At 41.6% G+C, this 13,083-nt stretch overlaps 1 protein-coding gene and 1 long non-coding RNA gene across 9 annotated transcripts in view; one reads left to right on the plus strand and one right to left on the minus strand.

Moving 5' to 3' along the window:
- The window catches only part of LOC140910482 (uncharacterized), a 126,167-nt gene extending 115,441 nt beyond the window's left edge, over positions 1 to 10,726 (minus strand). Inside the window, exons 1-2 of the long non-coding RNA XR_012158605.1 lie at positions 10,450 to 10,726; positions 7,643 to 7,771 (exon numbers count right to left, since the gene is read on the minus strand). This is a non-coding gene — a long non-coding RNA (uncharacterized lncRNA). The remainder of the gene's footprint in view (positions 1 to 7,642; positions 7,772 to 10,449) is intronic.
- The window catches only part of GRIA2 (glutamate ionotropic receptor AMPA type subunit 2), a 115,728-nt gene continuing 112,976 nt past the window's right edge, over positions 10,332 to 13,083 (plus strand). For 3 of the 8 annotated variants that reach the window (XM_073341445.1, XM_073341446.1, XM_073341453.1), the window contains exons 1-2: positions 10,335 to 11,201; positions 11,749 to 11,889. In XM_073341445.1, coding sequence (XP_073197546.1) covers positions 11,108 to 11,201; positions 11,749 to 11,889 — 235 coding nt within the window. In that variant the 5' untranslated portion in view covers positions 10,335 to 11,107. Of the gene's footprint in view, positions 11,202 to 11,748; positions 11,890 to 13,083 lie in introns of those variants that run through there. The other 5 variants (XM_073341448.1, XM_073341452.1, XM_073341454.1 and 2 more) reach the window with 4 other exon arrangements.

Consider the following 13,083-nt stretch of genomic DNA (forward strand, 5'->3'; position numbering starts at 1 on the left):
GTTCTGAAAGAACTCAAATATGAAACTGCAGAACTACTAACTGTGGTATATAATCTATCACTTAAATCAGCTTCTATACCAGATGACTGGAGGATGGCTAATGTGATGCCAATTTTTAAGACTCCAGAGGTGATCCTGGCAATTACAGGCTTGTAAGTCTAACTTCAGTACCAGGCAAATTGGTAGAAACTATAGTAAAGAACAGAATTACTAGATTCACAGATGAACATGATTTGTTGGGGAAGAGCCAATACAGCTTTTGTAAAGAGAAATCATGCCTCACCAATCTATTAGAATACTTTGAGGGGGTCAACAAACATGCGGGCAAGGGTGATCCAGTGGATATAGTGTACATGAACTTTCAGAAAAACATGGACAGAGTTCCCCACCAACGATGCTTAGGCAAAGTAAGCTGTCCTGGGATAAGAGGGAAGGCCCTCTCATGAATCAGTAACTGGTTAAAAGAGGAAACAATAGAGGGTGGGAATAAATGGTCAGTTTCAGAATAGAGAGAGGTAAATAGCATTATTCCCCACGAAGCTGTACTGCAACCAGGGCTGGTCAATATATTCATAAATGGAAAATGAGTAAATAGTGAGGTGGAAAAATGTGCAGATGTTACAAAATTACTCAAGATAAGTCCAAAGCAGACTGTGAAGAGTCACAAAAGGACTTCTCAAAAGTGGCTGTTTGGGAAACAAAATGGCAGATGAAATTCAATGTTAATAAATGCAAAGTAATGTACATTAGAAACAATAATCCCAATTTTCATACAAAATGATGGGGTCTAAATTGGCTGTTATCACTCAAAAAAGAGATATTAGAATCCTTGGGATAGTTATCTGAAAATATTCGCTCAACATGCAACGGCAGTCAAAAAAGCTAACAATGTGAGGACTTGTTAGGAAAGTGATAGAGAGGAAGACAGAAAATATCGTAACACCCCTCATAAATCATGTTATGCCCACACCTTTAATACTCTGTGCAGTTCTGGTTACCCCATCTCCAAAAAGATATATTAGAACTGGAAAAAGTACAGAGCAGGACAACAAAAATGATTAGGGGCATGGAACAGCTTCCACATGAGGAGGGATTCACCTAATGAAATTAATTTAAAACAAACAAAAGGAAGTAGACACTTGTTTGCGGCAACATCTTATAAGAGCCATCACCACTTACAAGCAACATTTCTCCCAGGAACACTTTCCCTACTGTGAATTGTCAACACTCACAGCAGCAGCCACTTAGGAGCAAAATAGCAAAAGGGCACTTATGTTGCTACTAATGAACATCCACTCTGTACTTCACACAAGGCACAGTCAACTTGTGGAACTCATTGGAAGCGGATGCTGTGAAGGCCAAAACTATAACTAGGTTCCAAAAAGGATTAGATAAGTTGATAGAGGATGGGTCCATCATTGGCTATTAGCCAAGATGATCTGGGATGCAACTCCATGCTACGGGAGTTCAAAGCCTCTAAGTGCCAGAAGCTGGGACTGGATGACGGGATGGATTGCTTGATAATTTCTCTGTTCTGTTCATTCCTTCTGAAGCATCTGGCATTGTCATTGTCAGAAGACAGGATACTGAGCTAGATGGACCATTGGTCTGACCCAGAATGGCCATTCTGATGTTCTTAAATACTTGCACTAATACTACATAACATAATAATTAATCACTAGGAGACTATTTCCATGCAGTGGTGAAAGTTGAAATACTTCTGACCTTTATTGTGAGCCAGTGCTGGGATTGAAGAACAAGTGTTACTTTGCCCAAAACTCAAAATAAATGTCCACTGGGCACAACCTAGTACATTTTAATGATAATTTGAATGAGCTTCTTCTTCACAAGATAACTCCTTGGAATGAAAAACTCTCATGCCAAAACTCAAGGTGTTTATGGCAAATAAACTATGAGGTCATAAGCTCAAGCAAGATCTATTCAGGAGATCAGAATGATGGGAACATAAAATTTGCCATTCCAGAACTGACAAATGGTCTCACTGATCTAATATCCTGTCTTTGACAATGATTGGTACCAAATTCTTCAAAAAAAGACAAAAAAGAGTAATTCAGCAATAATACAACTATGAGGGTAAATTCTTTGTAACTCTAGGCAATTTGGTGGTTGGGTTGTGTCCTGAAGAAAGAGTTTTGGATTATCCTATATAACTGTATATATTCCTATTATTTGTAGACATGTCTAATCAGTTTTTGAATACTGCTAAGTTCTTGATCTTGATAATATCTTGTGAATACAGTCAATAGGTGAAATTTGCTTTACTATTTAATATTTTATGCATATTTTGTTTTAATGTCACATGATATTCTCTTTGTTATATTCCTATGAAAATTGTAAATAGGGGTGTCCAACTGATCTTTGTGTAGTCTTTTATTCATCTCCTCTGAGCCGGGGTGCTGAGAACCACTGAACCAAACTGTAAGCCCTATATAAGATGGAAACCATTTCAAGCCAGGGGGTGCACCAGCACCCCCAGCAGCCCTAGTTACAGCACCTATGCTATGAACTAAATAGTCCTAACTTTTTAATTTTTCTTCTTTGCTGACCAAAAAAAAATTGCTAAAGGAAACCAGATTGTCAGTAAAATAAAGGAGTACCACAAACATTATTTGCAATGGGGGGGGAGGGTTGTTTTGTCTTTTCTTTGTTTTATTTGTTAAAATTTATAACTAGAAATGAACAGGTTGATAGAAAACTTTCAAACACCCATTTGAGATTACTATGGGCCTGATTCTCATTTACACTAAGGCTAGTTTATATTGTCTAGCAGTTTAAAGGAGCCTTACAGAGGGTGACTGTGATTCAGGGTAAAGTAACCTTAGTGTTAATGTGAATTCAGGTCTATACATCCTTCCACAGAGCCTTACTTCAGAAATTTTCTAAAGGAAAAGCACTCTAAGAGAGGAAAAGAAAAATGGGGGATTCACTTACTTTATTAGTGACCACAGTGAATTCTATTCTCCTTACACCAAAGAGGGAGCAGCAAAGCTGTCAGTGTGCCAAGTGGTAGAAAAGCAGCAAAAGACAACTCTCATCTGTGAGTTCAATCACAATTGTGAATCCACTTGCACTGACAGCTTGTTAAATCACCTACTGGTCTTGTGAGCAATATAGCTTCTCAGTCCAAAGAGACAGAGTTCATACACTATGCCAGTCTTGTGATTCCCCCTCCTCCCCATGGTATGTTGCTGAGTATCTAGGCCTGCACACTAATAGCCTCACAGCAGAGTTTATTGTGGTTGAAAGGACCTATAAGGCCTCAAAATACGATATTACAATTGATTAAGGAAATTCCAAAAAAACAGACTAGTTTGAGAGCATCTTGATCCACTACTGTACTATGAAATATTATAAAAAGTTGTCTTAATTGGATTAAGATCTTTGATGTAAGACTTTGCAATTCACTAGTCTTGCTATTATTCAGGAATCTTTGAAAAGTTTACTTGAATTATTATGCTGAATCCTTTGAGAGATCATATCACAAATTACAGTATTGATCAATAGTATAATACTATCATTATTTGTAATATTTTAGTATTCATGATATAAATCTACATTGAATGTGTATATATATTTTTAAAAAAACAGTCAAGTGACTGACATTTCTCACTCTGTCTAAGCATCGGGTTTTAAATGTCCAAACTCTGTGGAACAACCAATTCAAATTCCAACAGGATCAACTGAATTCTTCATCCTTCTAAGGTAGGTAGAGTATGCACATTCTTTGTTTGGTTATTGTCAATAAGACCTTAAAACCAAGGTCCAGTCTGCTCTGTGGGGACTTTAATCATTCCACGGTACATTTCGTAGGAGTAGGGTTTGCTTGAATATCCTTGCTCAACCAGTGCTCAACCCCAGTGCTTGCTCAACCCCAGTGCTCTTTCTGCTTGCTATGACGTTGAACACATCTTGCTGTTCATTGTTCTATCCATAACTATGTGGAGTGTAAGGATGTACACAGATGACATTAGCTATGATATATGTTAGCCACATAGATCATTGCTGTATGCAGTTTATGGACATGGATCTAATTATCTATTATATCTCAGGCATTGGCCAGAATCTTAATGGATGTGTGAGCACTTTCACTTCTGTAATCACTGAATAAAAAACAGCTTATTCTTGAAAGCCATTTTTGTTGTTGTTGTCGTTGTCACTGCTGTTGTCTATATAAGTAATAAGACATGAGTAATTCACAACTAAATGTGACAGATGTACATGCCAAATGTCAATAGAAAGTGGACGATTACACTTTTATTGCTGGTACTTGCCAGTCAACATTTTTATCACATTTTTTGTAAACGCTGAGAGCTATTGAATCTTTGTTGCATAGCTAGTCTGTGAAATTCTGGTTTTGGTTATTCAAAATGCTTTTCTTTTAAAATCTTTATTAACTCATTTCTCATAGGTGACAGAGCAAAGTGAGGCTTAAAGAGGGATTTGGATGATTAAAGGGAGCCAGTTTGGTGAATAGGTTTAGGGAGTGCATTTCAAGCACAAAAGTCAGCATAGAAGAAGGCATGGAAAGCAGGAGTGATAATAAGAAAAAAAAGTTGAAGTCAAGGCTGGCATAAGTGGTGAAGTAGATGGGAAGAGCAGAACTTGAAAGAAGACAAAGTCAAGGCCGAGTGCTGCGGGACTTCAAAAGCAATGACAAAAAACCTTGAACTTGCTACAACCAGTGGAAGGACTAAAAGATGGGTGATGTAATAAAAAAATGCATGAGAAAATTATTTTTGCAGCAGCACTTTTGACAAAATGAAAGGGATGAGGTGAGGAGGCAAAAAAACAGAGCAACTAGCAGGTGAGGCAGGAGATAATTAGGACATGAACATTCAATTTATTTCTTGGGACTAAAAGGAAGACATACATTTTTTTAGTTACTGTGGTGGAAAAAATTACAAGATTTAGCCATTCCCAAAGGGAGGCATTGACAACTAACTCCAAAAATGGCTTCATATTTCTTTTCCGGACAAGAATCATAGATCTAATTTGCAGGCTGTCATTGGCCAAAAACTAAGCAGTAAAAACTGTATTTGTCTCCACCAGAGGTGGCTTTATTATTATATACACAGACAGCTTAGCCTGAATCTGAGTGGCTTTATCCTCAAAATAATGTGAAAATGTGTCTCAGATGGATGAAAATAACCTGGATTGATATACTGAATCCCAATGCACTAGAAACTCCAAATATTATTTATATAACTAAACCACTCCAAAAATGCAGTGAAGTGGCATTTAATGACACTGTCTGGTATTTGCTTATTACTTTTCATTATTTGTAATAGCCACTCCAAAGCTTCATGATGCAATTTTTCTCCGCCAATACCATGAAGCAGAAATTTAACCTGGCTGTGTTTGTCGACTGTCTTCCTTATAGCTCACCAACAGTAGTTATATATCTGGGAGCAATGCTAGTTAATTGCAGGTGAAGAGCAGCAGAGGGGACACTACAGCAGAAACCATTGTTCGAGTGGCTTTATTTTGTACATTGGCGACATTGCTGTATTTTTATTTTTAAAGAGACATTTGAAATCCAGAACCTGCTCGTCAGACTAAACAATTTTAAAGTAAGTCAGTTTTAGGGCTTGAACACCTTGCTTTCATTTACTTTTGTATTGAACTTTACATTCATTGGAGAAAACCATTTACTTATTTCAGAAGTCCAAAGAAAACAATATTTTTAGGACAAGTGGAGTCTTTTGTTCCCTGACAGACACCAAATCTTGGAGAATGTTAGTTGTCCAGAATCAGAATTTTTTTACACCTGAGCAGATATTGCAGTTCTGCGTTCTGCAAACCTTTGTTTTTTTGAAAGGACAAAAATGTATTTGATATGATTTCAAAATTAGAGGTGAATTCCTAGTTATGAAAAACAAATATGCAGATTCATAGAGTGTAAGGCCAGAAAAGACCATCATCATCTAGTCTGACCACCTGCATAACACAGGCTATAGGAGTTGCCTGAATTAATTTCTGTTTGAACCAGAGCCTATCTTTTAGAAAAACAAGCAATCATGATTTAAAAATTCCAGTGATGGAGACTCCACTACAATTGGAAAGTTGCTCCAAAGGTTAATTACCCTCACTCTTAAAAAACTGTCCCTTATTTCTGAGTTTGTCCAGCTTCAACTTCCAGATATTTTTATACCTTTTGTCTTCTAGATTTGTCTTCTGTTATATAAGTTCTCATTGTAGATACTTATACACTGAGTCACTTTTTAACCTTTTCTTTCATAAGTTGAATAGGCTGAGCTTCTGGAGTCTTTCAATATAAGGAATGTTTTCCAATCCTTTAATTTTTCTCGTGGTTCTCCTCTGAGCCCTCTCCAATTTTTCAACATCCTCCTTGAATTGTGGACACCAGACCCGGACACATTATTCCAGCAGTGGTCATACCAATGCCAAATGCAGAAGTAATATCTTCTACTTCTACTTGACATTGTCCTGCTTATATATCCAGAGATCACGTTAGTCCTTTTGGCCACAATGTCACACTGGTTTGTTATGTTTAGCAATTATCCACGATGACCCCCCCCAAGTCTTTTAGTTAGTTTTAGTTCTCTTCCTAAGATAGAGTCCTACATACTGTAATTATGGCCTACATTCTTTGTTCCTAGATGTATGACTTTACATTTGGCTGTACTGAAATGCATATCGTTTGCTTGCACCCAATTTATCATGCAATCCGGATCACTCTGTATCAGTGACCTGTCCTCTTCTTTATTTATGACTTTTGTAATCTTTGTGTCATCTGCAAACATTATCTGTGATTACTTTAAATTCTCTTCCAGGTCACTAACAAAAATGTTAAACAGTACAGGGCCAAGATTCAATCCTTTAAGGACCCCACTAGAAACACACTCACTTGATGATGATTCCCCCTTTACAATTATATATTGAGACCTATCAGTTAGCTAGGAACACTGAAATGATCATACTGGAATCGCAGGGCATCATCCTGCATTCTTTGAAGTAAGTGGCAAATATCCCATTGACTTCAGGGGAGTTAAGATGAGGTTCTTAAACTTTTGAAAGGCATTTCCCTATTGTTTGTGCTCTGGACTTCCGTAATTTATCTTTGGTGGTTCAGTATAACAGTACTCTTACATTCATTTTAATAAAGGTTGATCCTATGGTCCTTATTTATGCAAAATACTTCCACGGAAGTCAGGAGGTTCAGGTTCTAAGTTTATGATTTGTATTCTTATAAACATTTCTTAAAGTGGATTGAGAAAGGATGCATAAGAGAACATGACCTTTTTTTTTCTTTATTTTAGATCACAATTTTACCAGACTTCTCACTAGAATCTTTTCCTTTTTTTGTGCAAAGGAGATGCACATTTATTATCAGCTAGTTTTTCTTTTTTTCTCCCTGGCCTGAACATGAATCTCCGTCATATTATGTGGGTTTTTTATATAATATTAATTAGTATGGTCTATTCTTACTATGTTAGCATAATTTATTATCAGCTAGTTTTTCTTTTTTTCTCCCTTGCCTGTCTTGCATCTTTTCACTGAACTAAGGATTTTTATAGAAAAAGAATGGAGAGATGTAGAATGCCTTATTGTATTGTCAGCATAGGTTTTTATGTTTTTTTGTAACTACTGATGTAATTACCTTCTTGCAGTATCATTGGACCGTATTGTCCTCTTATTTGAACCATTTCACCTCAATTGCAGTCACCGGGGTGGAGCTGACAAGAGAGTGGGGCCAAATGGCTTTTATATTTTTTCTGCAGTTGACTACCTAGTGAAATAAAAACAAAAACAAAAAACTGATTATTTTAAATTCTGCAATGACACAATCGGATTATTACTACTGACTTGTTATTACACAAGAACCGTGCACACAACTAGTCTATGCTAAACATCCATTTTTTTTATTCAGTCCTCATTCTTCTACCCTTGCCACTTCCTTTGTTTCACTCACTCTAGTTCCTTGTCTTTTAAGCCTTTATTCTATGTAGCATGCAGGTGGACTGCTTGGTCCACACAATGCAGATCAAGGCCTTCAAAAATTGTAATCTCTTTTGGGCAGGCACTGTCTTATATTATATAAATGTACAGTGCTTAATACAATGGGACCGCAACTTGGTTTAGTCCCCTAGTTGTTACTGTGATATAAAAAATAAAAATAACATTTTACTAGCAACCAAAGGATAAAATGTACCATCATAAATTATACTTCGATATTTCTGGCAAAGAAATATATGTGCACATGAATAGATATTTTTTCTACTTATATGTATTGGCCAGTTTAGTTATTTTCCAAACTGTAAAGGCAATGAGTCCACATAACGGATTTATTCTAAATTTCATTTTTATCCAAGCACAGAATAGTCTCTGGTTAGTTTGCTGTTTGTTTTCTTGTTTACTCTGCAATTCAAACTCACAAATAGGACTTTCGTTTGCTTGTTTGTTTAAACATAAAGTATCATTCTCAAATTAAGATATGTGCCAAATTTGTGTCAGAATGAATTTTAGAGTAAGAGTTCTTAATCTCTGAGACTGGAGGGATAGACTGGACATATCTGTATTAAAGTTAAATATAGTATGGCATTTTGACCCTGAAATATTTACCAGACGTAATGACTCTGGATTTGATAGGCCTCCAAATATATGCTCAGCGGGATTATTTATATGCACATTTTCCCTAGACCATGTGAAGTATGGCAGGGCCAGTCATTTCAGTGAAGCTTACTACCCCCTTCCCAGAGCTCTGTATTGTTATCTTCATGTAACACATGATATGAGCACTGGGAAGGGGCAGCCCAGATAAAGGATGGGGAGGGACGAGAGTAGGAATAGTGTGCCTTGCATAATTCCCACCTCTCCCCCACAAAATGGGGCACCTGGGTACAATGTAATATAGATGTAGGCTTTGTTTGTTTGTACTTATTTTGTATTGAGCCCATCCATTTGGGGAACCCGCTCCTAATCCCAATAGTTTCCAAAGGAATTTCCTGGTAGCATGGCTGCAATGAAGCTGCATTTCTCAGCAACTAGATGAGGGTAAAGCTTTTTCAGGTGCTCATGATCTCCGGCAACTGCTAGTTTGGAGCTGCAAGCCCTAATTCTTCTGTGGAAAGGAGAGACAAACTAATACAATATTAGAGAGAATCTAATACAAAAATCAAAAGGAAATCCAACAGAACATCAGAGTTTTCCTTGTAGAAAAGTGTTTTTCCAAAGAAGGGGCAATTGCCCTCACCCTTATTATTTGAGATATGAACTAATTTAAAAAATGCACTCACTATTCACCATTTATTGGCAAATTTCTTTGCAGTGTATGTATTAAAATGTTCTTACATAAGATGATTTTTGGGGCAGCTTCTTATGGCAAACTGAAAAATGTTCACTTGTAGTTCACTGTAAATTTATCTATTGGAGGTGAAGTGAATTTTGGAAAATAAACGTGGATGCTAATTACATTTGGTAATTTGAGATTTGGATAGGCATTCATAAATAAAACCACTTCTTTAGCCACTTAACAGTATTAGTGTGTCAATTAAAAACAGGTTTTCCAGATATACCTGAATTGCAGATACAGCCAATATTCATGGAGGTAAGATCTGGATAAGGGTAAAACTAGTAAAAAAATGAGCTTTTTCATCTCTGCTTTCCATCTAAACTGATCTCTCCTGTCTTTATGGAGAGAGATGTGTTTGTGGAGGTTTCTCTCCATTTTTTATTATTCACTTAGGCCAAACCTTCCAAAAGCCAGAGTCTAAAGTTAAGCTCCTAAATCCATCTTTTACCGGCTGCTGTAGGTGCTGAGCATCTGTGAAAATCAGGACACTCATTCGAGTGAGGTGCCTAATTATTGGCACCCAAGGTTGATAATGTTGCCCGTAATGTTTGGGTCTCTCATCTTTATAAGTGAAGGCACAGGGCTTTCAAAAAAAGCCTAAGGGAATTAGGCGCCAGCTCCTGTTGAGCACCCAACACCCTTAAGCTTCTCTTGAGAGTCCGCGCCTAAGTGGCTGAAACAAAACAAATCACGTAGGGAAGCGCGTCCGGGCCGTTTCCTTTCTCTCGCTGCTCAAAGTTCAGCGGCCGCCCCCGCTCTGACTCCGCGGGCCAGAGCCGCTTAGGGCCCCGCTGGGCGAGCTCCGCGTCTGCCGCAGAACCAGCGGGTCCTGGTGCGCGTGGAGCGGGAGGCAGAGCCCGACTCCCGCGTCGGCTCCGGGTCCCTTTCGGCTGCAGCACGAGGCGCTTTGGGCCAGCGTGCCGCCAACGCCGGCTGCCAGCCGGAAGCCGGCCCGCATGCAGCATGCGGGAGAGCAGCCCCTCCGCACTGCCGCCGCCACGCGCCTGCACGGCTCCGGTGTGGGGGAAGGGAGGCCCTGTGCTCCGCCGCAGCTGAACACACCCACCCCACCCCCCTCCTTGACCTAGCCATTGACAGATAAGGGAGACCTTTACCCAGCACAGCTGGGCGGGGGAGCGGTTAGGCCAGCGAGCCGCCCGCGCTGCCCCCAGGCGAGCCCGTCGGGAGACCCCTGCAGCACTGGGGACCGGCGGCGGGTAGGTCAGCGGCGGCTCCGTCGCTCTGGCTGCGGCGCTGTCCGCGGTGCGCAAAGGCGCCAGCCCCCTGGTTAGCGCTGTCCCGGCTGCAGCGGCCCTGGGGGGACGCGGGAAGCAGCCGCAGCAGCGCAGCCCTGATGCTGCGCCGGGCGAGCAGCTCAAGCCGCGCTCCAGAGCTGGGGGCAAGGAGGGAAAGTGGGGGTGGGCGCGCGCTCCCGCGCGCTGTGCTGCTCGCGCACGCGCGCCGGGTTCTTCCCCGCTCCCCAGCCTGTGAGCTAGCGCGAGGGGGTGCGAGTGTGTGAGTGCATGTGCGTGTGCTGGATGTACTGGGACCACGGCAGCGTTCAAGCAGCCTTCTTACTTCTGGAGCCGGGACAAGGACCAGACCTTGTGCAAAGGCTTTTCCCGCTTCCGGCGCTTCGGGGTTATTTTCCTTTCTTCGGGTGGTCTGGTCCCTCGCCCAACATTGCAGAGGATCTAATTCGCTGGCGAGAACTGACAAAGAACGAGGAGGAGGAAAGGGATCGTTTGTGGCTTCGTGGATGCTCTACTTTTAATGGAAATGCAAAAGATTATGCATATTTCTGTCTTCCTGTCTCCTGTGTTCTGGGGACTGATTTGGGGGGTCTATTCTAACAGCATACAAATAGGTAGGTTTCTCTGCACTGCAGGATTTTTTATTTATTTTTTTTTCTGATTGAGGTTTAATTTGGAGGGATTATTTATTCGTTCATTCACAGCTGGCATTGCGCTTGAGTATTCATGTCCTGTCAAGCACTGAATGCTATGTATTATACACACACACATCTGTGTGTGTGTGATTTTGTATGACGCCCCCTCCCTTCAGAAATGATGGCTATCCCCCCTTTGCCTTAAACAGAAACGAAATCGTGTAGCTGGTCCGATAGCGGTTTGCCGATGCAGGCTATGCACGTTATTAAGAGACTCGCATCTCTCTGGCGTGATGCAGAATCAACGGCTCCCAACAAATAACATGCCCCTCTGAGACAGCTGACTAGAAGAGATCCACCGCCCCAGAGCGAGCGTGCATGTAGCTGCCTCTTTCCCTGCCAGCGAGAATAAGTGGCTCCCAAGCGATGCGATGCCCAAGCGTCAGTCCCCTGAAGCTGAAGCTTCCCACTTTGCAGCACTGATCTGGTCTCTTGTTGTGTTTTATGTGTGTTTGTTTCCCTGCAGGAGGGTTGTTTCCGAGGGGTGCCGATCAGGAATACAGTGCATTTCGGGTAGGGATGGTTCAGTTTTCCACTTCAGAGTTTAGGCTGACGCCCCACATCGACAACCTGGAGGTAGCCAACAGCTTCGCCGTCACCAATGCTTGTGAGTACTGAATGCTGGTGTCATTCAAATAGCTGTGGACCGGACTGCTCTGGGGGAGGCGTGAGACCGCCTGGACCCCTTTCTCTCGTGTTCGGGGGAGGAGGGGAGCAGGGACGCGTGCGCACTGGGAATGGGGCTGTGGGAGAGGGTGGTGTGCGGGCTGTGCAGTGCTTTGCCCCCCGGGAAGCTGTGGGGGCAGGTTTGGGAAGAACGCGCCCATCTAATGGCGCTCCTCTGGCGATGACTTTGGGGCTTAAAGGGCGCCTCCCCCGCGGATGGCACACACTGCTTTACAGATGGTCCAGGTTTAAAATGGTTCCTTTTCTGCTCTTTCCATACATTACATAAGCCTGGCTTACTGCACATGGCGTGGGACCATATGTTCGCTTTCCCAGGCCAGTTGGACAGGCAGGGTCAGCAAATTAAACGCTCCAGGCTGAGCTAGGAGCTGTTGAGCGGAGATCCATTTAGCTCTCCAATTAATCAATTAAACTTAACCAAGAGAGCCTGCTGCCCACGAAAGCTGTGCAGTTCTAGCTCCGTTGAGCGGCGGTCCTGACTTCCGCCTTGGTGTGGTACAGCACAGCGGTGCTCTGACAAATAAAGCAGGATGTGCGAGGCGATCGGGAGCGGGGGAAGCCAAACGCGAGTGGATCCGCTCGGGTCTGAGCATCAATAGCTAAATGAGTCACGGATCAGCCATTTTACTGTTTGCAATTCTCCATATTACATCAAGTTCTCCCTTCCTACCGTTACCCCAATAATTCAAGCCTCTCTGAGGAACCCCTCCAGGGTGGCGGGGGGCACGTTAACAAAGAGACCAGCAAAAAGATGGGATTTTCGGGAGTAAATGCACATTAAGAAAGAGCCCGCTCACTCCCTGTATACAATCATTGCCACCTCGAGGGTAGTACTGTTGGAAAATTGATGCTTTCTTCCGACACAGACTCTGTGGTATTCTTATAATCTACTGTATTATAATTTCATAGGGCCAGAACAGTTGCCATCCCTTCCCATCCCCGCGATTTCCTGTATGTTTCCCCGTGTTCAGTGGTTTTGCAGCGGGCTCAGACAATAGGTAAAATGCCAGGGTCACGCGGGAAAATACCACGGTAAAACCAGCACTGAAAAGCCCCTACAAACATCGTTGGTTGCAAACCACATCACATTATCCGAAATAGTTGATTGAACGAT

This window comes from Lepidochelys kempii, chromosome 4 (genome assembly GCF_965140265.1).
Source record: "Lepidochelys kempii isolate rLepKem1 chromosome 4, rLepKem1.hap2, whole genome shotgun sequence".
NCBI lineage: Eukaryota > Metazoa > Chordata > Testudines > Cheloniidae > Lepidochelys > Lepidochelys kempii.